Source organism: Oncorhynchus masou, chromosome 29, assembly GCF_036934945.1.
Source record: "Oncorhynchus masou masou isolate Uvic2021 chromosome 29, UVic_Omas_1.1, whole genome shotgun sequence".
Taxonomy (NCBI): Eukaryota; Metazoa; Chordata; class Actinopteri; order Salmoniformes; family Salmonidae; genus Oncorhynchus; species Oncorhynchus masou.
In genome coordinates, this window is record NC_088240.1 from 37,655,823 (window position 1) to 37,679,137 (window position 23,315).

Below are 23,315 nucleotides of genomic sequence, written 5' to 3' on the forward strand. Positions count from 1 at the left end.
CACTATGGCCTTCTGGAGGATATTGTCTCTGACCGTGGTCCCCAATTAACGTCACGTGTATGGAGAGCCTTTGTGGAGAAGCTGGGGGTCACTGTCATCCTCAAATACAGATACAGCCCTAGGTCCAACAGGCAGATGGAGAGGACCAACCAGGAGTCACTGTCAGGACTGGCAGAGGGAGTGGGCCTGGTTTCTTCCCTGGGCGTAGTACGCCCAGAACTCCCTTTGTCACTCCACCACTGGGTTGTCTCCCTTCTAGTGTGTCCAGTTGTACCAGCCGGCTGTGGCTCTGTGGACCCCGAGCCAGATCAAAACCCCTGCGGTGGATGACTGGTTCCAGCACGAAGGTAATGTTTGGGACGCTGCCCTCGTGAGGCACCAGAATGAGCAAGCGGACCGAAACCACAGTGAGGCACCTGTTTGTCATCATGGTGATCGTGTCTGGCTCGCCACCAAGAACCTCCCACTACGCCTGCCCTGCCGGAAGCTGAGTCCCCGGTTTGTGGGGCCATTTAAAGTCCTCTGGAGTGTCAATTAGGTAACTTACCGATTACAGCTTCCCAATGACTACCAGATCTCACCCTCTTTTCACATTTCCTTCCTCAGGCATGTGGTTCCTGGTCCCCTGGCTGATGCCGTCCCCCACGACACCCCTCCGCCTCCCGTGGACATTGAGGGTAGTCCTGCCTATGCCGTTAGGTCTCTCTTGAACTCCTTATGTCGTGTGGGTCAGCTCCAGTACCTAGTGGACTGAGAGGGGTACGGTCCAGAGGAGTGGTGTTGGGTTCTGGTGGACGACATTCTAAATCCCAACATCATCCGAGATTTCCCCCTTCGCTGTCTGAACCGGGCCGCTCCTCGTCCTCGGGACCATCCTCCTGGCTGGTGTTCCCCCTCTCTGGCGCTCGACGTCGCCAGTCTACTAACCACGGTCCTGGCAACTCATCCTGATGCACACCTGGCAACCTTCATTATGCAGACCTGCGCCTCATTAGGAATTCATCACCTCCCTGATTACTTCCCCTTTATACACTGCCTTTAGAAATACTTTTTCCACATTTTATTACATCTCAGAAATCTACACACAATATCCTATAATGAAAAAGTGAAAACAGGTTTTGAGAAATGTTTGCAAATTTAAAAAGAAAGAATGAAAGAAATACCTTATTTACATAAGTATTCAGAACCTTTGCTATGAGACTCGAAATTAAGCTCAGGTGCATCCTGTTTCCATTGATCATCCTTGAGATGTTTCTACAACTTGATTGGAGTACACCTGTGGTAAATTCAATTGATTGGACATGATTTGGAAAGGCACACACCTGTCTATATAAGGTCCCACAGTTGACAGTGCATGTACTGTATGTCAGAGCAAAAACCAAGCCATAGACAGAGACAAGATTGTGTCGAGGCACAGATCTGGGAAAGGGTACCAAAAAATGTCTGCAGCATTGAAGGTCCTCAAGAACATCATTCTTAAATGGAAGAAGTTTGAAACCACCAAGACTCTTCCTAGATTTGGCCGCCTGGCCAAACTGAGCAGTTGGGGGAGAAGGGCCTTGGTCATGGAGGTGACCAAGAACCCGATGGCCATTCTGACAGAGCTCTAGAGTTTCTCTGTGGAGATGGGAGAACCTTTCAGAAGGACAATCATCTTTGCAGCACTCCACCAATCAGGCTTTTATGGTAGTGGCCAGATAGAAGCCAATCCTCAGTAAAAAGGTGCATGACAGCCTGCTTGGAGTTTATCAAAAGACACCTAAAGAGTCACAGACTATGAGAAGAAAGTACAGAGAGATCCTTGGTGAAAACCTGCTCCAGAGCTCTCAGGACCTCTGACTGGGGTGAAGGTTCACCTCCCAACCTGACAATGACCCTAAGTACACAGCCAAGACAATGCAGGAGTATCTTCGGGACAAGTCTCGGAAAGTCCTTGAGTGTCCCTGCCATAGCTCAGACTTGAACCCGGTCGATCGAACATCTCTGGGGAGACCTGAAAGCAATGCTCACCATCCAACCCGACAGAGCTTGAGAGGCTCTATGGAGAGGAAAGGTAGGAACTCTCCAAATGCAGGTGTGCCAATCTAGTAGCATCATACCCAAGTAGACTCGAGGCTGTAATCGCTGCCAAAGGTGCTTCAACAAAGTACTGAATAAAGGGTCTGAATACTTATGTAACTGTGTTATTTCAGTTTTATTTTAATAAATTAGCAAAAATTTATGAAAAACTGTTTTTGCTTTGTCGTTATGGGGTATTGTGTAGTTTTATGAGAAAAAAACAACAATTGAATAGATTGTAGAAAAAAGGCTGTAAAGTAACAAAATGTGGAAAAAGTCAAGGGGTCTGAATACTTTCCGAATGCACCATATAACACTCCGTCATTATCACCCACCAGGCAATATTGTTTATGTTTCCATGTTCAGACGCTGTTCTTGTTTTGTATCGTTCAATGTTCTTCGTCATTAAACTCACTAACTACATTTACTTCATGACTCCCTGCGTCTACGTTACAGAAATGCTCCAAGACCAGGTTTTGTTCCCAGGCGAGAGTTTTACAGCTCTTTTGAAACACTGTATTGAGAACTGTGGACTATCAGACATTGTTAGGACCTGCTTTTAATGTTGAGCCTCTCCTTTTTATTTTTTTAGATATTTGGGCAATTCTGGACTGCCCTAGTTATTATGGGATCAATCTACTGACCTCACAAAGAGCCTTTTCCGAATCCATTATTAGAATGATCCTGCTCTTCTGATTAGAACATGATTATGTATCACAGGCTAAGTAATCTGTTATGTAACGCTCCAAATGACCTTTGGATCTGTTCAAGGCTGAGAAGAGATGTACAATTGTTCCCTCAGCCTCCTCCTTGTATCAGCCTTCCTCTAGTGTGAATCCATCCTTCTACTGCCAGCACCACTCCTTCTCCTCATTTACATACAGTCATACCTTTTTAAGAACATACTTAACAAGTATCTAGAATATTAACTCTGCTAAAATGCTATTTTTTAGCAATGGAGTTAACCTGTAATCTATGCTCCCAAAGCGAGACATTTATTTCCCAGTTTATAGTCTATGTAGTTGTACTTAGTAAGAGTTTATGACCTGAACATGAGAGAGAAACCCTGTCCACTCTAATGGCCCATTTGTGATGGTGCTAGGCCATAGAAATGCATTAAGAAAATATTACATTATATGACAATCTTGCTGTCCGCCACAGATTACTTTTATTACTTAACCTCTATCCCAACTCACAAATAATTTAGCCCTCATTTTGTGAAGAGAATATTTTGAAAGATAATATAAAGAAACACGTTTGTCTGTACATTTGTATTCTTGCAACAGAAATTCAAAAAGTGTTTCAATGCAACAGAAATGTATTTCTAGAAACTCCACACAAAATGCTTGTTGTTGGATGGTTGTAAAGAAATCGTGTTTAGGCCACATCAGAGACATCATCCAAGACATGGCAGGTGCATTGACAGACAAATGAACCCAGACGCCCAGACTTGCCCAGATGGACACGTGTCTAGGTGGAGAAGCAAAATGTATTAAGGTAACTGCTTTTGCATCCATCCTTTCTTCAACAGGCCCTACTTGGGACATGTTTGAGAAACAAGTCCCGTCAATCAGTGTCAATTAGAGGAGCGTTCAAAGTAAGGCCACATCCTGGGTGTCAGATGCTCTCTCCATACTTGACAGCAGGCTACATAATTACTCTGCACAGCCTCCTAAAGAACCCGGGGTCTGTGAGTGTGGACGGCTGCATATGAAAGGGATGCCTTTCATCCGCCTCTTACATGTAACTATCTACCTCCTGAAGAGAGAGGGTTCCACAGTGTGGAAGAGGAGCGCTCCATTGGAAGCCTCTTGTTTCATGTCCAGCCTATGTCCCTTTCAGTTATGCACACAGCAGTCATGCGATGCCATCATACCTGCGGTGATCTTCAAAGCCAGCTCGTCTCTAGCAGCTCTCATTTTTCCCAATTTCTCTGTGTTGGGGGATACACACACCGTCAATACGCTCTTCCTTTATTGATTGCATGAGGAGAGAGTCTATGTGCACTCATACTGGGCTGCTCCACCTCCAGTGTCTTTTAAGAGGTGTAAGGATGGCTTTCTAACAACTGAGCCCAAATCAGCCTTTGGGATGGGGGAGTATAATCACATTTGACTGGCTGTGTGGATTGTAGCAGGCTTCAGATCATTCCCAACGTGGCGCTTTAATTGTGCTCTGTATGTGATGCGGAATTTGCATACCATCCGTGTTGGCATCAGTAATAGAATAAATTAGCACAATTTCAGACAGAATCCTACTGACAGAGAGACTCAATGTTTTCCTCTTCCATTTCTCATTATAGTAATTAAGAAATATTCATACATACATATTCATCCAATATTCATTCTTTTTTTTTTGTATAACAAATGAAAAACTAGACTACAGTATCTATGAATTTTGGTATTAGAGAAATGTACATTTGTTCAGTATAATTATGTGATTAACGTTTCAATATTCAGCGCATTATTTTTCCATAGCCGATATTGGAAGAATAAACGACACTGCTCCTCAACAGAATTTCGATGAAAGAGTATTTCATGATTTCCTTCATTGACATATTACTTTAATCTGTTTATGTATTTGAAGCCAGGAAACAAAACAAAGCTCGAAGGTACCCCAAGGAGCTTGTAATTGTGTGGGATGAGCACATCTGGGTTAATTCTCTCTGGGTTGTCTGCATGGTGACTGAAATATAGGCTTGCAGGAAGACTATTGCAGTTGAAAAACACGGCCTTGCATCACCTCTCCCTATTCATAGCGTTTCCAACTAAATTATTCATATTTTTGTGAATTTTATTTTGTGAAAGTGCATGTGTTTTAAATGTTTCATGTGCTAAATTCATGTGGTTTAAACATGTATCGAAAAAGATTCTAGCTGAAAATATGAGATGTTTATTTGTTTTTCTGTATATCATTTTGGAGTATGGGGACAGGTCTCTGTGGTCCCTGGAACAGGAAATGGTTGGTAACCAGATTTTGAAAATAACCCTTTCTCCAACAGCCCACCTCTGTCTTTAGCTGTGAGCAGTGGCAGCTCATTGATGATGCGTGACTTATTCATTGCTCATTATCAGCCCACGCTCACTCTGACTCTTCCGACACAAGCTCTCCTGCTTTGGATCTGAGAGGGGGGTTGTAGAGGGCGGGGAAACTGCAACGATGAAGCATAAGCAGCCTCCTGCCTCACTGTGATTGGCCAGTGCGATCCATCTAATCTGTTGTGACTACTCCTCTTTCCCCTCACTCTGGTAATGCTGGCAGCATCCATTCACAGTACACACTGTGCTGTCTCTGTTCCAGAGAGAACATATCAGTTCTGCACAGGGAGGAGAGGATTAACACAACATCAGCTCATCTGCGTACACATTCAGGGAACAAATGAGCACCCAAGGCTTCTTATCTTTTCTATCCAACTCCAACCATCACAGGACTTGAGACTCTCATCGTTGGAGCATTGTTCATCCAATTCTTACTGTGGTGAGAGGATTTAAAGGAGGACACATTCTTTTGCGTATTGGATTTTGCGATTTGTGTGTGCTGTTTTTGTTCACTTACTTGAGAATTGTCCAATTGGAACAATGCAATTAATATTACATAGTTTAAACTAGCTCTAAGCATCCAGTTTTTTCCAGGGGCCCTCTAACTTTTTGGACTGCGCTAGAAGATTTGCTGCTTGTTCATCTGATTTGTCCAACTTGAGTGTCAGAATGCCATCCAGGGAGTCTTACGAGGTCCAGAAGGGAGAGAAGTCCCTGGTTCAGAAGGCCAAGCAGGAGGCCAACCAGCAGGACATACTGGCAGCTGCTCTGGGGATGAGGATCTCAGGACCCCAGAAACCTCCAGCCACAATCTGGCAGCCTCTCAAACTGTTTGCCTATTCACAGCTCACATCGCTGGTCCGCAAAGCCACGCTGAAGGACAGCAGCCTGCCGCACAAGTACGAAAAAGTCCACAACTTCAAGGTGAGACAGATCGCCACAGGAACAGTAGTTTTGTTGCACCTCTTCATGCCGTTCCACTCTAAAATATGGCTTGTATTTCAGCATGTTGTAGACAGGCGGTGTTTTTTTGTAGTATGCTGCTGTGGTGGCAGTTGGCCACCAGAAGGTCTGTTTGGGGGGTTATGGGGCGAGAGAAAGCCTGAGAAAACAGGACTGTTTTTGGATCTGTCCACTGAGTGTTTTTCAAAAGGAAATCTGTTGGGCAGTCTGTAGTCCACTGTTGTTGGTTCGGGCACCAGATGGGGAGATTAGGTGATGGAAAGGGGGGGGGGGGCAGTGGAGGAGTGGTATCCCCATTAGGCTCCAGTCAGCAGACTTAGCCCCTGCTCTGCTCAGACTGTTTGGGTTAGTTAATGAAGTTGGGAGCTGGGGGAGAAACATTCCCTCAAAGGTTCTAGAACTGCTGACACTTACAGGACTCCTGCTTCCCTCTTTCCTTATTTATTTATTACTCTGCCATGCAGTCCATGCTGAATGCGCCATTAAATAATTTTAAGGGTCTGTCACATATAGAACTGTTTCAAGATCCCTTCACAACAGGAAGCAGTCTGGGCTGATATGGTTAGGGTGTAATAGTTATTGACAGAGCATTAAAATGAATAATCATCCTAAACCTTCTGTACAGCCAAGATATCTCTTTGAAGTTATGATTACAAAATATGATTTTAAAAATTAACATTGGAGACAAATTTAACCAGATAGGCCAGACATAACAACCAGTGCTAAGTTTTATGGGTTAATTAAATGTTCTGTTTTTTCCACACACACACAAAAACATGTTTTATTGTCACGTACACCAGATAGGTGCAGTGAAATGTGTTGTTTTACAGGGTCTGCCATAGTAGTACGGCGCCCCTAGAGCAAATTATGCTTAAGTGCCTTGCTCAAGGGCACATCGACAGATTTTTCACCTTGTTGGCTCAGGTATTCCAACCAAATAGAGTAAGGTTTCCTTTCCCTGTAAACCATGAATCACAAAAGAGATTCTAACCGTCCTGCAAATAGTATAGTCTGATGAACTCACAGTTCATCAGACTTGATGCCATCTTCTCTATTGCATACCGTGGCGGATTGTTTTACTGCTGATCTTCTCATGCTTTCCCTGCTCCCATAGTGAGTTCACACAGCGTATTGGTGATGGCTCTAGTATTCTCACCTCATATCAAAGGGGCCATTATTGCCTGCGTCGTGTAGGAAAACACCTCAGAGGGTGGCAGCACTGCCTCCTGCCCAGAGGTCTGGATCAGGCACTCCTGATTGGCTGAGCTGTTGTTATGTTGCCTGGCGGAGTGGGAGCTCCCTTCCCTGTGTGAGAATCCTTTAACCGTTGCCGTAGCACATTTCCATGACAACATGCCCCCTCACACTGGCACAGGGTCAACGGTGCCCACCCATCCTCCCCCGTTCTGCATCACCATCACATCACCACCACCACTATTCAGCCTGACCACTCATTAATGGTTAGCATGGACTAGACTTCCTGTCTGATTTGACTGGGCTCTAAACGCCCCTAATCTACAACACACACACAGAGATAATCCCTTTACTTAACTAGTTTAAGACGCCGGCATTGTGGTTTTCTGCAGGGCAACCTGGGGAAGGTATGGTACCTGTGCATTACATGACTGCAGCTTCTGACTGCCAGCTCTCTCTCTCTCTCTCTCTCTCTCTCTTTCTCTCTCTCTCTCTCTCCCTCTCCCTCTCTCTCCCTCTTCTCTCTCTCTCTCTCTCTCTCTCTCTCTCTCTCTCTCTCTCTCTTACTATCCTCCAGGTCCACACGTTCCGGGGACCTCACTGGTGTGAATACTGTGCCAACTTCATGTGGGGGCTGAAGGCTCAGGGAGTCAAGTGTGCAGGTACGTACTGTGCTATACTCAACAGTAGACAGCCACTATACAGCTGCTGCCCCTGGCTGCTCTTTTCTTAACAACACGCTGTTCTCTATTTACATAATGGACTTTTATGTTCTCACCCCAGTATGTGGGTAACCTGGTTTTTAATGTGAGTGTTTGTAAGTATGTGTCCTATTGCGTCCCTTAATCTAAAATCCCACCATGTGTTGGAAATAGATTAGAGGAGTTGTATAATAGAGTGAAATAAGAACTCAACATCAAGCATTTACTCAGTGTGATGTAATCCATACTCCCACTAATGTGAAAGTCATGCTCTAAGAGCAGATTGTGTGTTACTGTACTAATGAATGAGAGGTCAAGTTGATGAGTCTGCTGATGGCTACTATTCCACTGTTCAAATGACAAGCTATAATGAAAATTCCCATATTCTCACGTAATGTTCAAAGCAGTTGTTTTCCACTCAACGTCAGACTAATAGTGTACTTATATGCACTCTATATGCACTCTATATGCCCTCTATATCCTGTCATATTGATCAGTCCATTATCATAATGTACAGTGGCGTTCGGACTCAGACTGTCTCTCGCTCTCTCGCCCTCCCTCCCTTCTCTCTTCGCTATCTCTCTCTCTCTCTCTCTCTCTCTCTCTCTCTCTCTCTCTCTCTCTCTCTCTCTCTCTCTCTGCTCCAGTTGCAGGGGAAGTGGGGGGTTGAGAATGCCTCTGTGGATTCATGCGGAAATACTCACTTGATGGTCTCTGAATAGATTCACAATGTTCTAACACGTGTACGTCTAGGCCTATTTATCCAATCAGGGCTGATATTACTAGTTGAGTGATTTTGCTGCCTTTTGAACAATAACCAGTAGCTGATGTTTTGGAGCCATTTACAAGATGTACAGTATAGTCATGAGATTCCTTTGTTCCCATCTAAGTGTTTTAAAAATGTTTTTTGAATGTATTATAGTGATTTTATATCATTTTTATTATCACAGGATATTAGGTAACAAGCCATTTTATAATGCTAGGATAACATAAAAATGTGGCATAATTGTGGCATCCCATGAATGTCGTATGTCAAAAATGGGATCATATATCTGCGGTGAATGCATGCTTTGCCATTGTGAAGGTCTCTAAAAAGGATGAACTAATTAGCTTGAGAGCAAAAGCTTTTGGAACACACCACCCTTACAAAAAAGAAAACATGTCAAATTTGCAGTTTCACATATGAAAAATCGTATTTTCACATGTGAAATCGCACTTTCACATATGAAATACAGTATCTGTTTTCACATGTTGAGCTTAAACATCCTTCATTTGTGAAACCATATTTTCATATGGATTACATTTAGAGTTCACATGTTAACACCACCTTATATTAACATGTGAGGAGAATGACATGTTTTCGCCTTACATGTGAATTGCAGTTTCGCATGAAATTTGTGGAAATTGGATATGTAGATTCACATGTGAAAAACAACCACATGTAAAAATTGAATTTGCAGTTTCATATGTGAAACACTTTTACGTGATTGTTTCACATGTGAGAAAACTTGATATTTACTCCAATGTTTGTATGCAAAGTAAATGTAAACAAACATGTTTAAAACAAAAATGTTGATATCATGGATGGTTATTCCATGCATTCTTAGCGTAATCTATGGATTTAAGAGTGGTTGCATTTCTCCAGCCCCATCCCTCTGCTTTTTACCAAAACTGTAGCGGGGATACACTTTGTTAATGTTTAAATTAAAGATTGCGGCTTAAAACACCTTCAATAGAGTAATAGTGTTATTATATGGTGTAATCCTCTATTAAGTGAGTTACTTTTGCGGCATTAATATCAAGCAAAACTTCTGAACGCAATTAAATATAACGCCTCCCTCTTTTCTGCAATTTTTTGTTTGCTTTCGCTGCCTTTTTGAAGTTTTGTCACATTCATTCCAGCAATATATGACCCTGCATCCCACTTCTAGTTTGCCTCTGAAGCTAAGCAGGGTTGGTTCTGGTTGGTCCCTAGATGAGAGACCAGATGTAGCTGGAAGTGGTGAACATAATCATGTGAAAAATAATGAAATGTGGGGAGAAAACAAGTGAGAAATTCATGTGTCCAAAAACCACGTGAATGATTTCACATGTACAAAATATCCAAAATTATTAAAAAATAATACTGTTTTTATCATTGTTTTTTGATAAACAGGAGTCCCTAGGTGTTGATAATGAGGTATTAACGTGGACTGATGTGTGTGTTTAATATATTATTGATGTGTCACAGTGAGCCACACATATGTCTGTGGAAGCTGAGCTATGAATAATTTATGCGCTGCCTTAGAAAGCAGATGACAATCGAATGAAAAGCGCCTATTTTTGGAGATTCTCTATAGACTTTTTTTGCCATTCCTTCAGACAAAACCCATGGCGACCAGAATCTAGGACAGTGAAGTCTTATGCGATGTTTGAATTTAGCATTCCAAAAATGTGCTCCCCCTTTCTTTCTGTATGTGTTTTTGGGCAAGTGCCAGGAAGCCAGACCCTGCCAGTGCTTGTTGTGCTACATTTCCTCATCAGAGGACGCCCCCCAGTCTCATACCATCATGCCCATGAAGAAAACAAAGCTCTGGGCTCTGAGCTCTGAGCGCTGAGAAGGAACTCCATTTCCTCCCGCATTAAAAACCAGAGAGCTCGGTCACACAGCCCATTCTCTATTGATCCCCATTCTATTCAACAGCGATGGTGCCGGAAGGGAGGGCTGCCATCTTATCGGCTCTTAACCAACCATGCTATTTTTTTTTCTTTTTTCGTGTTGTTCGTAACTTGTTTTGTACATAATGTTGCTGCTACCGTCTCTTATGACCAAAAATCAGAACTGCGAATGCTCACCTCAAACTGGACGAAGAGTTCAATGAGTCGGACGGGAGGGATACAATACAGACACCCGACCAGGCCCAGATCCCCGTTATTCGCTGGAGAAGGAAATGCAGATTTCGCGGAAAGAGATCAGGGTGTCTTGCGAGGATCAGGCGATGAGTGGCTAATCTGCCATTGCCTTCCGTCCTGCTAGTTAATGTTCAATTGCTGGAAAACAAATGGGACGAGCTGAAAGTCCTACCAACGGAACATTAAAAACTGTAATATCTTATGTTTCACCAAGTTGTGGCTGAGCGACGAGATTAAGAACAAACAGCTGGCGGGTTATACACCCCATCGGCAGGACAGAACAGCAGTCTCTGGTAAGACACGGGGCTGGGGCCTATGCATATATGTGAACAACAGCTGGAAGTCTCAATGGTTTTGCTCGCCTGAGGTAGAGTATCTCATGATAAGCTGTTGGACACACTATCTACCTAGAGAGTCTTCATCTGTATTTTTCGTAGCTGTCTACATACCACCACAGACAGCTACTGGCACTAAAACCGCGCTCAATGAGCTGTATACAGCCATAGGCAAACAGGAAAACGCTCATCCAGAGGCAGCACTCCAAGTGGCCGAGGACTTTAATGCAGGGAAACTTAAATCAGTTTTACCTCATTTCTATCAGCATGTTAAATGTGCAACCAGAGGAAAAACAAATTCTCGACCACCTTTACTCCACACACAGAGACACGTACAAAGCTCTCCCTTGCTCTCCATTTGGCAAATCATAAATCTATCCTCCTGATTCCTGCTTACAAGAAAAAATTCAAGCCGGAAGCACCAGTGACTTGGTCTATAAAAAAGTGGTCAGATGAAGCAGATGCTAAACTACAGGACTGCTTTGCTAGCACAGACAGGAATATGTTCCGGGATTCTTCAGATGGCTTTGATGAGTACACCACATCAGTCACTGACTTTATCAATAAGTGCATCGATGACGTTGTCCACACAGTGACTGTACGTACAGTACATACCCCAACCAGAAGCCATGGATTACAGGCAACATTCGCACTGAGCTAAATCGGAGAGCTGCCGCTTTCAAGGAGCGGGACTCTAACCCGGAAGCATATAAGAAATCACGCGATGCCCTTCGACGAACCATCAAACAGGCAAAACATCAATACAGGACGAAGATTGAGTCACACCGGCTCTGACGCCCGTCAGATGTGGCAGGGCTTGCAAACTATTACAGACTACAAAGGGAAGCACAGCCGAGAGCTGCCCAGTGACACGAGCCTGCCTACCAGACGAGCTAAATTACTTCTATGCTCGCTTCGAGGCAAGTAAGACTGAAACATGCATGAGAGCATCAGCTGTTCCCGGACGACTATACGATCACACTCTCCGCAGCCGATGTGAGTAAGACCTTCAAACAGGTCAACATTCACAAGGTCGCAGGGCTAGACGGATTACCAAGAAGTGTACTCTGAGCATGCGCTGACCAACTGGCAAGTGTCTTGACTGACAGTTTCAACCTCTCCCTGTCTGAGTCTGTAATACCAACATGTTTCAAGCAGACCACCATAGTCCTTGTGCCCAAGAATACTAAGGTAACCTGCCTAAATGACTACCGACCTGTAGCACTCACGTCTGTAGCCATGAAATGCGTTGAAAGGCTGGTCATGGCTCGCATCAACATCATTATCCCAGAAACCCTAGACCTACTCTAATTTGCATACCGCACCAACAGATCCACAGATGATGCAATCTCTATTGCACTCCACACTGCCCTTTCCCACATGGACAAAAGGAACACCTATGTGAGAATGCTATTCATTGACTACAGCTCCGTGTTCAACACCATAGTGCTATCAAAGCTCAACACTAAGCTAAGGACCGGAGGACTAAACACCTCTCACTCCAACTAGATCCTAGACTTCCTGACGGGCTGTCCCGAGGTGGTAAGGGTAGGTAACAAAACATCCGCCACTCTGATCCTCAACACGAGGGCCCCTCAGGGGTGCGTGCTCAGCCCCTTCCTGTACTCCCTGTTCACTCATGACTGCACGGCCAGGCACGACTCCAACACCATCATTAAGTTTTCTGATGACACAACAGTGGTAGGCCTGATCACCGACAACGATGAGACAGCCTATAGGGAGGAGGTCAGAGACCTGACTGTGTGGTGCAAGGACAACAACCTCTCCCTCAACATGATCAAGACAAAGGAGATGACTGTGGACTACAGGAAAAGGAGGACCAAGCACATCCCCATTCTCACCAACGGGGCTGTAGTGGAGCAGGTTGAGAGCTTGGCGTCCACATCACCAACAAACTAACATGGTCCAATCACACCAAGACAGTCGTGAAGAGGGCACGACAAAACCTGTTCCCCCTCAGGAGACTGAAAATATTTGGCATGGGTCCTCAGATCCTCAAAAGGTTTTACAGCTGCACCATCGAGAACATCCTGACGGGTTGCATTACTACCTGGTACGGCAACTGCTCGGCCTCTGACCGCAAGGCACTACAGAGGTTAGTGTGTACGGCCCAGTACATCACCGGGGCCAGGCTTCCTGCCATCCAGGACCTCTATACCAGGCGGTGTCAGAGGAAGGCCCTAAAAATTGTCAAAGACTCCAGCCACCCTAGTCATAGACTGTTCTCTCTGATACCTCATGGCAAGCTGTACCGGAAGCACCAAGTCTAGGTCCAAGAGGCTCCTAAATAGCTTCTACCCCTAAGCCATTAGATTCCTGAACAGGTAATCAAATGGTTACCCAGACTATTTGCATTGCCCCCCCCGCCCCCAGAACGCTGCTGCTACTCTCGGTTATTATTTATGCATAGTCACTGTAAGGTGAAATGCTAACACCTGTTGTATTCAACACCTGTTGTATTCGGCGCATGTGACACATACAATTTGATTTTATGATGGAGAACTACATATAATATTATATACGCTGCTGCCATTAGAGATGGTGTATCATGCTGCTGCCATTAGAGATGGTATATCATGCTGCTGCCATTAGAGATGGTGTATCATGCTGCTGCCATTAGAGATGGTGTATCATGCTGCTGCCATTAGAGATGGTGTATCATGCTGCTGCCATTAGAGATGGTGTATTATGCTGCTGCCATTAGAGATGGTGTATCATGCTTCTGCTATTAGAGATGGTGTATTATGCTGCTGCCATTAGAGATGGTGTATCATGCTTCTGCCATTAGAGATGGTGTATTATGCTGCTGCCATTAGAGATGGTGTATTATGCTGCTGCCGTTAGAGATGGTGTATTATGCTGCTGCCGTTAGAGATGGTGTATTATGCTGCTGCCGTTAGAGATGGTGTATTATGCTGCTGCCGTTAGAGATGGTGTATTATGCTGCTGCCATTAGAGATGGTGTATTATGCTGCTGCCATTAGAGATGGTGTATTATGCTTTTGCCATTAGAGATGGTGTATTATGCTGCTGCCGTTAGAGATGGTGTATTATGCTGTGGCATTAGAGATGGTGAGATAGAGAACCATTGGGGATCCCAGGCACGGTAAAGGTTAAACTACATGATAATGTGTTGATTGGCTACCAGCGGGACTGGACCCTTACCTCTTTCCCCACCTCCAGTGTCAAACCCTTTTAGCCATATCAGAGCAGAGCTTATCCTCACTGGAGTGTCTTCTCCTCGCCATGGCAACAGAGCTGACAGTGCAGTAAAGCAGTGTCTTTCTGCAGGCTCCTAGGCTCCCTTGGGGCTCTCCCAACACATCATTGTGTGTGTGTGCGTGTGTGCGTGCTCACATGCACAACACCAGTTCAGCAGACCTGTGCCTGGTGAGAGGCTGCCCTCTATTACACTGCCTGTCTCATACCCTTAAGAGAATCATCTCTTAAACGTAATTACATTTCTGCATCAATGCACATGAATAAAGCCTGGTGAAATTTCTCTGAGGGCCCATATTAATCAAAATATGTATAGTTATACCAGTAGATCATAGTCTTTTTGTGATTTTTTAATTATTGATATTTGAGGAGCAAAATGTATGACATATTTCCTCTGAATCTAGGTCTGATGTTGCCCGCCGCGGCTGAATTTCTTCCTGCCCGGCCATTGTGTGCGAGCCCAGATTCTGGAGGAGAATGGAGCATGCATGCCTGACTCTACCTCCTCCAGGCCACGTTGTTTTCAGTGGCCTCTAATTCCTTCTAAGAGCCTCTGTTACAAAGCGGAGCAGGAGTCGCTCTGCGTCTGTTCTCTGTAGGCTGCTGTGCTGTGCTCAGTGTGCTGTGCTCCCTACAAGCTGATATCTGCTCTGATTCTGAGGCAGGCAGTTGCACCTCAGGCCCCAATCTCTAGTACTGAAGACCAAAGCAGCGTGAGATGCTCATTAAAACTACATAGTCACTGCTTAGAAGAGCATAAATGTGGAGCATGTTGAGCTACAAATTATTTTTGTGTGTAAAAATGACAAAACAAACCATGCTACATAGGAAAATCAAGAATACATTTGGTAGCTATACATTTGGTAGCTATAAGATCAAACTTTGTGGAATTTGTTATGAATTATTTTTATGCATGAATGGCACACTGTCTGAATGAGGGATTGTTTGTGGACCTGTGTTCCACTCCGGTGCTCAAGGTGACTCCAATAACACCCCTGGCAGCTGACCAGTGAGTGAAGTCAACAGCTAGGACAGAATTCTCCAGTCGTCCAATGAAATGCCGACGGCAAATATTGATCAAGTAGATGTAGGCCTTAGCAAGCAAAAACAAAACAAGCCCGTCAACTAAAATGAAATGAGCAATTTGGGGGATGCAGGCTAATCATTTTGGTACACTTCAATGCTCAATCAGGTCTATTATTTCCCTGGAAGATCGTATCATTGGAAGATATCCCTAGGTTGTCCACTCTGACTCTCCTCTTCCTCTTTTCTTTCAGATTGTGGTTTGAACGTCCACAAGCAGTGCTCCACTATGGTACCCCGCAACTGCGTGCCAGACCTGAAACACGTAAAGAAAGTGTACAGCTGTGAGCTAACAACTCTGGTGAAAGCTCACAACACCAAGCGACCCATGGTAGTGGACATGTGCATACAGGAAATTGAATCAAGAGGTGAGCAGAAGATAAATGGCCATGGCTCTATTAAAATACTTGGAAATTACACCATTCACTCCCTCTTTCCTTTTCAGGAAATGTTATATTTTGAGAATTGTAACGGAATTGTAATGTAATGTGATGGACTTGCACACAAACCCAATTCAGTGTAGGGAGTAGAAGGTGAAGGACTAATGATTGTAATGTTGGTCCTATCCATTAATATGACTTGGAGAGCTGATGGGAGGCCTGGTAATTGTACATGTGTAATGGAGAATAGTTTACTGTGTTGCTGCTGCTGCCTCAGTTGATTGCATTCCAGTTGAATCACTCAACGATGTAAAACCCTCATTTCTACCTCATTGTCTAGCCCGGTAATCTACGCCTGTAACTAATGCTATGTTTGATTTATGTCTTTATTATTTTGTCCAATGGTGCGGAAAACTATTTGCATCTGCCCATGTTATTCCCTGCATGCTATTGTAGACATTCTTAATTTCTCATGCATATTGAAGAGCTGTTAATGACTCTCTATGTTGCCCAAGGTGACCGCTGAAGGTGAATTTGCCTCTATTTATTTTGCTCTTGAATGCCCACTTCAGTCCTATGTTATGTTATGGAAATGCAGAAATGTTCATTAATCCCTCTCTATCCCTCTGTCATAGGTCTGAAGTCTGAAGGGCTCTACAGAATGTCTGGATTCAGCGATTCAGTCGAAGATGTCAAGTCGGCATTTGACAGAGGTGTGTCTTCTTTTGACACCCCTATCCTTCTGTTCGGGTGTTAACAAACCCCTCGGGTGCCTCTCACAGTAGCGTGCTTGTCAGCTCTTAGCGCCTCCATGTGTGCTCAATGTGATGGTTTACATTGAACTAATCTTTGAGTTAAATGTTGGCAATGCCATGTGTTTGCATATTTGTGATTAATGGGAAAGTGACACATTTGTGGAGGGATTCATCTCCATCTGGCTCGTCCTGACACAGTCCACTCACAGGATTTACAGATAGGGCCATGGGCCAGCTCTGGGGATGGCAAATTATTGGACTAGTTCAAAGGCCGTTATTGGACTAGTCCAAAGGCTGTAGCTGACCGAAATGTAATTCACCGTAGTATTAAACCTCCAACTTCATTTATCTACTCCAGTTAAAGAGGTAGTTAGCCTACCTCGTTCTCTGCCCAGTGCAGAGTGAGTTTAGAAATGGATTGAGGGCAACCCTTGAGCTATGGGCTGAACCTGAGCTAGACCAGTGTATGGGAGATCACCTATGACAAGAGTGTCATTCCAGCTCACAACACTGTGATATGTAGACCCTCAGAATTAGGCCATGGCCTGCTCTGGATACTGTGTCGGACTCAGGAACAGTCGGAGGAAAGCAGGCCAGGCGAGTCAAAGCAGAGGACCAGCCTAGATTTCATCCCCCACGGTGACACAATCCCTTTAGTCCTCACCTTACACTACACCACAAGCACACCATGCTGATTGAACTCAATTTCCTTGAGTTCAATCAGCAAGACGAATGTAATGCAATGTCTTATGCACAGCCAGACAGTTCTTCCCTCTTTTCTAACAAATGTGTTATATCTCTTCACAGATGGTGAGAAGACAGACATCTCTGCAAACGCTTATGAAGATATCAACATCATCACGGGAGCACTTAAACTGTACCTCAGGGATTTACCCATTCCTGTCATCTCATACGATGCCTACCCCAGGTTCATTGAGGTTGCAAGTGAGTTCAACAAAAGCAGCTTTTTCCTCTTCTCTGCTGGTTAAAACCATGTATAATTGTTTCAGTCACGCACCAGCACCACGGAAAATGTACCATGCAAGAAGAACTACCATTGGTGTGCCTTTTCATATATGTGGTTGAATTATGTAAATCCCTCAACATTAAAGCCATGATGCATTATGGAAGCATTCAGTGAAAATGTATTCAGGTCTTCCTTTTTGCTCTGTGAGTGTTCAGAAATGATTCTGCAAAATAGATCATGATGTTTTTGAGTTTTCATTGTTGTGCTTTACTGAATTTCCACTATTTATGTATCGTTATTAACAATCCTGGGCATTCAGTGGAGAATGTAATGTACTTTCATGCAGTCCACATAAAATGAGCATCAGTTGCTTCTCTCCCTTTGAAGTTCGTATGGTTCTGTTTTAGAAAATGACTCTTGTGTGGTAATCAGTTATATCGACTTGAGTGCACTCTGATGTGAAGGGGAAAACCCTTGTTCCATGTCATTTCGCCAAGCCATGACACCCACCATCTCAGATTGTTCTGAAATTCTTTATGTAGTTAGAAACAGGTAAGATTCACATTCCTGAAACATTATTTTGTTGAAATTAAGTGTAATCTCAGAGAAATTAAGCTAATTGATTGCACCCAAATTGTCCATTTTAATTTATATGATTCAGATAATATTCAATAAATATAGTACCCAACATCCGATTTGGACCAAACTTCTTCCTACCAATGCGTAAGACACAATGAATCCAAAATAATAGTCAAAAGCCACCCACTGACGCCCACATCCCATGCCAACCCCACCCCAACAACCAGTATACAGTATCAGTTCTCTATGTTTGTCAAGTAGTATAACGCCACGGCTTGGAGTATTGCTTCTCCATACTATGAAATGTATTCTCTGTGAATCTGGTGTTTTTTTTCATTGTTCAGAGAAATTAGTAATTGAATTCACTCGCATTATTTACCAGAAAGTAGTGTGGAAACACCAGGTTTTGACCACTAGATGCCACTGTACCTGCTATACAAACACACTCTTTTATCCAAATACTGGTCCCATTTGTTTTATTCAATAGTTCACAACATTGCCTTTGCAACTTTGGGTAGAAAACCAATAGATTTGCCTCATGATTAAAATAAATTGTGTGGTCATCCTCACAATTCAAGCCAGTCCTCCATGAAAGCAAATTAGTTTGTTCTTATTTTACGCTTTAACCTGTGTCCAGGAAATGTCCCCTTCAAAAAAGGGATTAGTTACTGTTAGACCATTCCTGGTGAACAAGCAAACCATTAGGCTACAGCAGTTCTAATGTTTTAAATTTTAAGGTCTCTAATGGTCTTCAAAGGTAAAAGGCCCAAACACACACTGTATAGTGTTTTGCAATTGTAATGGAATTGGGTTGCGTTGGGCTTCAGCTATAAATTAAAATGGCCAATTTGGGTGCAATCAGTTAGCTTAATTTCTCAGAGATCAAATTATATTTCAACAAAATAATATTTCAGGAATGCTTATCTTATCTGTTTCTAACTACAGAAACAATTTCAGAACAATCTGAGATGGTGAGTTTCAAAATCGTGCTTTTTTGAGGTGGAACAACCCACATGATAGTAAATCATTTCAGTGAGAACCATTGAGCACGGATATTTCTATGGGAGGTTTTGAGAGTGTCTTGTGAGAGTCTGTAGACAGAGAGACTGCTCTGCCTTCACCCCGTGCTTCTGTTTGCTTCTCAGAGCTGGAAGACCCAGAGAAGCAGCAAGAGGCCTTCCGTGAGGCTCTGGAACTTCTGCCTGCAGCACACAGTGAAACCCTGAGGTACCTCATGGTCCATTTAAAGAGGTGAGTTATTGACACCCTCTAGCTTCTCTACAAAACAACGTGTTACCCTGGTGATTTGTAAGAGCATGCTTGTTTATCTGAGACATCTGGTTATTATCGAATGCTCAGATTGTTAATTGCCTCTCCTTGATGTGCCTCTTCTACAGGGTAACGTTGAATGAGAAGGACAACCTGATGAATGCCGAGAACCTGGGCATTGTTTTCGGGCCCACCCTCCTGCGTGCCCCAAACCTGGATGCCATGACGGCACTCAATGACATCCGTTACCAACGGCAGGTGGTGGAGTTCCTCATAAAAAATGAAGACATCCTCTTCTGAAAACATACATCCATTCTGCTGAGACATGGAAGGAAAGAGACACTTTGTTTTGTAAAACAGCTTGATGCTGCCTAATCACTTTTTTTGTGCGAGGACTTGAATATTAAGGAATCTTTGTATTACATTTGTTATATATCCATTTCCACTTCGAGTGGATTAGTGCTGAACCACACTTTTTCTTCCCCTGTAACGGGTGTGGATGATGATGTACCTTAAACTTGCATGTCTTTCTCCCCATTTTTGTCGGGGCTTGTGTAGAACACTGATGGACCAGACTAGGCCACGTCTTTATTTTGTATAGCTTTGTAGAAGTAACCCAGCATGTGGTAAAGATTGTGAAACATTGTTACTCTGCTATTATTTGTCCTGTAGATGTACAGTACCTCCCGCCCGGTTGCCTATTAGGCAATTGTTTTTGTGAAACATTGTATACCTGGATGTGAAATAGACTACTCTATCTTCTTTGAACCTTTGTAATGATCTTTGACTGATCCTGTCTATTTTGCCTTTTCAGCTGTTTTACATGCAAGTCTTCTTTAGGGGAAATTCAAAGCCTCTTTCAATCAGAAAACAAGTAATCAGTGTACTTTTAAATGTTCTGTTACATTTCCTGACAGTCAAAACTTTATTGCATTCAAACTACTACATTTGTGCAGTTAATGTTTTTTTATTGTAATATTTGTTTACTTAATTTGCTCATGTACATTTTAATTTATTAAACCTTGCTTTCTGAAAATGCACTGGTATGGCCTGAGTCATCGCAATTGTTCCAGTAACAATGAAGCTGTTGAATAAGCATTTATTGCAGTGCATGTTAATTTTAGAATATGGTAAAATATGTCCAGACACCAGACATTGAAATACATGGCATGCTACATTTGCGTGCACTTGCAAAATGACCTTGATAAAGGGGGCTGTTCCTCTCAATCTGCATATTGAAATGAACAGGCAGTGCTATAGACGGCCCAGTGCCCACATGACCGTGTGCAGCGTCCCCTCAAACTATGTGTCAATCACAATGATTCGCTCTGAGATTAAAACAAAACCCACAATACCTTTAGGCTCGGCCTTCTCTCCATCCAGATTTTTAATTGCTGGATACATATGCAAACATTGTCACTTGGGGTTTATGCATTTTTAGGTTTAATTAACCCACAAGCAATATCTTTCCACACATTTTCCAAAAGCCAGTGATGTCTTATCTTCCTTACTCGCGGCTCATTATAAAATCAAAGTGTACTCTTGCATTTGTGCTGCCAGTGAACTAAAGCTGTTGTTATTTTGGTTCATGTGTTTTTCCTGATTGATTCAAACACTTTCCGCTGAGGGGTATACTATAAAATAGGATCAATGAGTTAGCCAGCTAACTTTAATAAGCAACCATAAACAACTTTTGATTTTCTGATTCATTAAGAAGGCTAAACAGTCAGGTCCATAATTATTGGCAACCTTGATAAAGATGAGCAAAAATGACTGTATAAAATAAATAATACAAATACTGAGCTATATTGTTTGCAAAAAAACCTACATGAAATTAGAGCTCTTTGGCCATGCACACCACTGGTGGGTTTGGCGTTCAAAAATAGAAGCATATGAAGAAAAGTATCTCATACCTACAGTAAAATATGGTGTTGGTGTCTTTGATGTTAACGTCAGCTTTACCAAGTAACTGGACATTTCTTGCCAAAAACCTGAGTGCCTCTGCCAGGAGGCTGACACTTGGCCGCAAGTGGATCTTCCAGCAAGACAATAACCCCAAGCACTAATCAAAATCCACAAATAAATGGTTAATTGACCACAAAATCAACATTTTACAATGGCCATCTCAGTCTCTGGACTTAAACCCCATTGAAAAGCTGTGGTTTGAATTGATGAGGGCCGTCCATAAGCACAGATGAAGGACATGAAGGATCTGGAAAGATTGTGTATAGAGCAATTTTCTAAGATCCCTTACTATATGTTCTCCAATCTCATAACGCGCTTTAGAAAAAGGCTCAGTGTCGTTATCCTCGCAGGGGAAGGGTACTAGAGTATTGAAAACAGGGGTGCCAATAATTTTGACACCTATCTCTTTTAGCACATTATTTATTACTTGTTAAACAAATGTTCTTGCACTGAGCAATTGTATCAGTATAAAATAATATCATTTCTCAAACAATTTTTGCATTCACTATTTCTCACTATTTATATTATTTATTTTATAAAATAATTTTTGCTCATCTTTATCAAGGGTGCCAATAATTTTGGACCTGACTATATATGTGTTTTGGTTGTTGAGTCAATTAGAGCATGCCCATTTTAAGCTTAACTTTCTTTAAAAGTAAAAGTTCATTCAAAAAATATTTAGGCAAGTTAGCTGGCTAATTCCTTGATCCTGCTTTGTAGTATACCCCTTAGGAGATCTCACTGGCCATGGTTTCTTGGTGGAGAACCACAGCCATCCTGAATGACAGCATGTGAAATCCCATGATGTGAAATCCCATTAAATGCTCTGCCATTGTTCTCGTAGTGGAAACACTACGCATTTAGGCTGGATTATTAAAAACGATCCAAACGAACCTGCCCCAAGCTTTTCTGTGTTAATCACCTCATGCTTTTTTAATGCTTTCCCATTTTATACTCAAATCTTTGTGGCTACTGTATTCATGCTTCAGTATGATTTAAACCTGTTCAGGAACTCTTGACATCTTTATCGCTGGGGTTTATCATTTACATTCGGTTTGAATTAATGGTGAAATAATGCAGCTCGAGTTTCGGTTGATTGGTCAACAAAATTGTCATTTCTTGTTATTCTATTTAATTTCAGCGTTTTTATTATGCATCTCTATTAGCTGCAGCCAGTAGTCGACCAAACCAAGAAACCCATGTAAATGTTCAGACTACTGCTGTGACAATGTTATGACAGACCTATCTTCATGCAAATCAAATAGAATTTGCTAAATATACCATGAGATGGCTGATTCATATGCACATTAATGAATCTAAATGTTTTAGTGCTTCTGATCCATGAGATAACTGTCTTCTCTCTGTTGATTGGATGAAGCTGTGTGACATTTTGTCCTGCATAGGCTGACCTACATTTCCAACTGCTAAAATATGCTGAAATATTCAGTTCAGCCATGTGAAGTGGAAAATGTATGTAATGCTTGTCCCAGATACGGTAGTCGTATACTGAGTTCTCAATGTGGACATTTACTATATTTTTCTATAGCCTATGTCACTATCATATTGTAGGAATTTGGGGACATTTTTAAATAGCATAGGCCTACATTAAATAAAATTGCATCACCAAATACAAATATCCCGTACTATACAGCCATTGCAACCCTTCCCCCATCCAACATACCCATAAAACAAAATGTACATGAAACAATTGACCTACTGTAAAATACCCTTACAACATCAAAGAGCTCTTAGAATAGCTTTAATTGTAATTCATGTTAAATTACAGAATATGTTGATAGTAAATATAATTTATCTTCAGAACATTAAACAAAACTAAAATGCTATTTTTGGGGTTAAATATTGTGTCAAAATATAATCCACATAATCTGGTAGGGA

General features: G+C 42.6%; 1 protein-coding gene across 1 annotated transcript; it reads left to right on the plus strand.

The window, feature by feature from the left end:
* Nucleotides 1-5,325: 5,325 nt before the first annotated feature.
* LOC135519509 (N-chimaerin-like) lies at nucleotides 5,326-20,494 on the plus strand. Its single transcript, XM_064944739.1, has 7 exons — nucleotides 5,326-6,020; nucleotides 7,831-7,915; nucleotides 15,699-15,872; nucleotides 16,520-16,597; nucleotides 17,447-17,584; nucleotides 19,331-19,436; nucleotides 19,583-20,494. The coding sequence occupies exons 1-7, from the start codon at nucleotides 5,766-5,768 to the stop codon at nucleotides 19,752-19,754; spliced, it is 1,008 nt and encodes a 335-aa protein (XP_064800811.1). The 5' UTR covers nucleotides 5,326-5,765; the 3' UTR covers nucleotides 19,755-20,494.
* The last annotated feature ends 2,821 nt before the right edge of the window (nucleotides 20,495-23,315 follow it).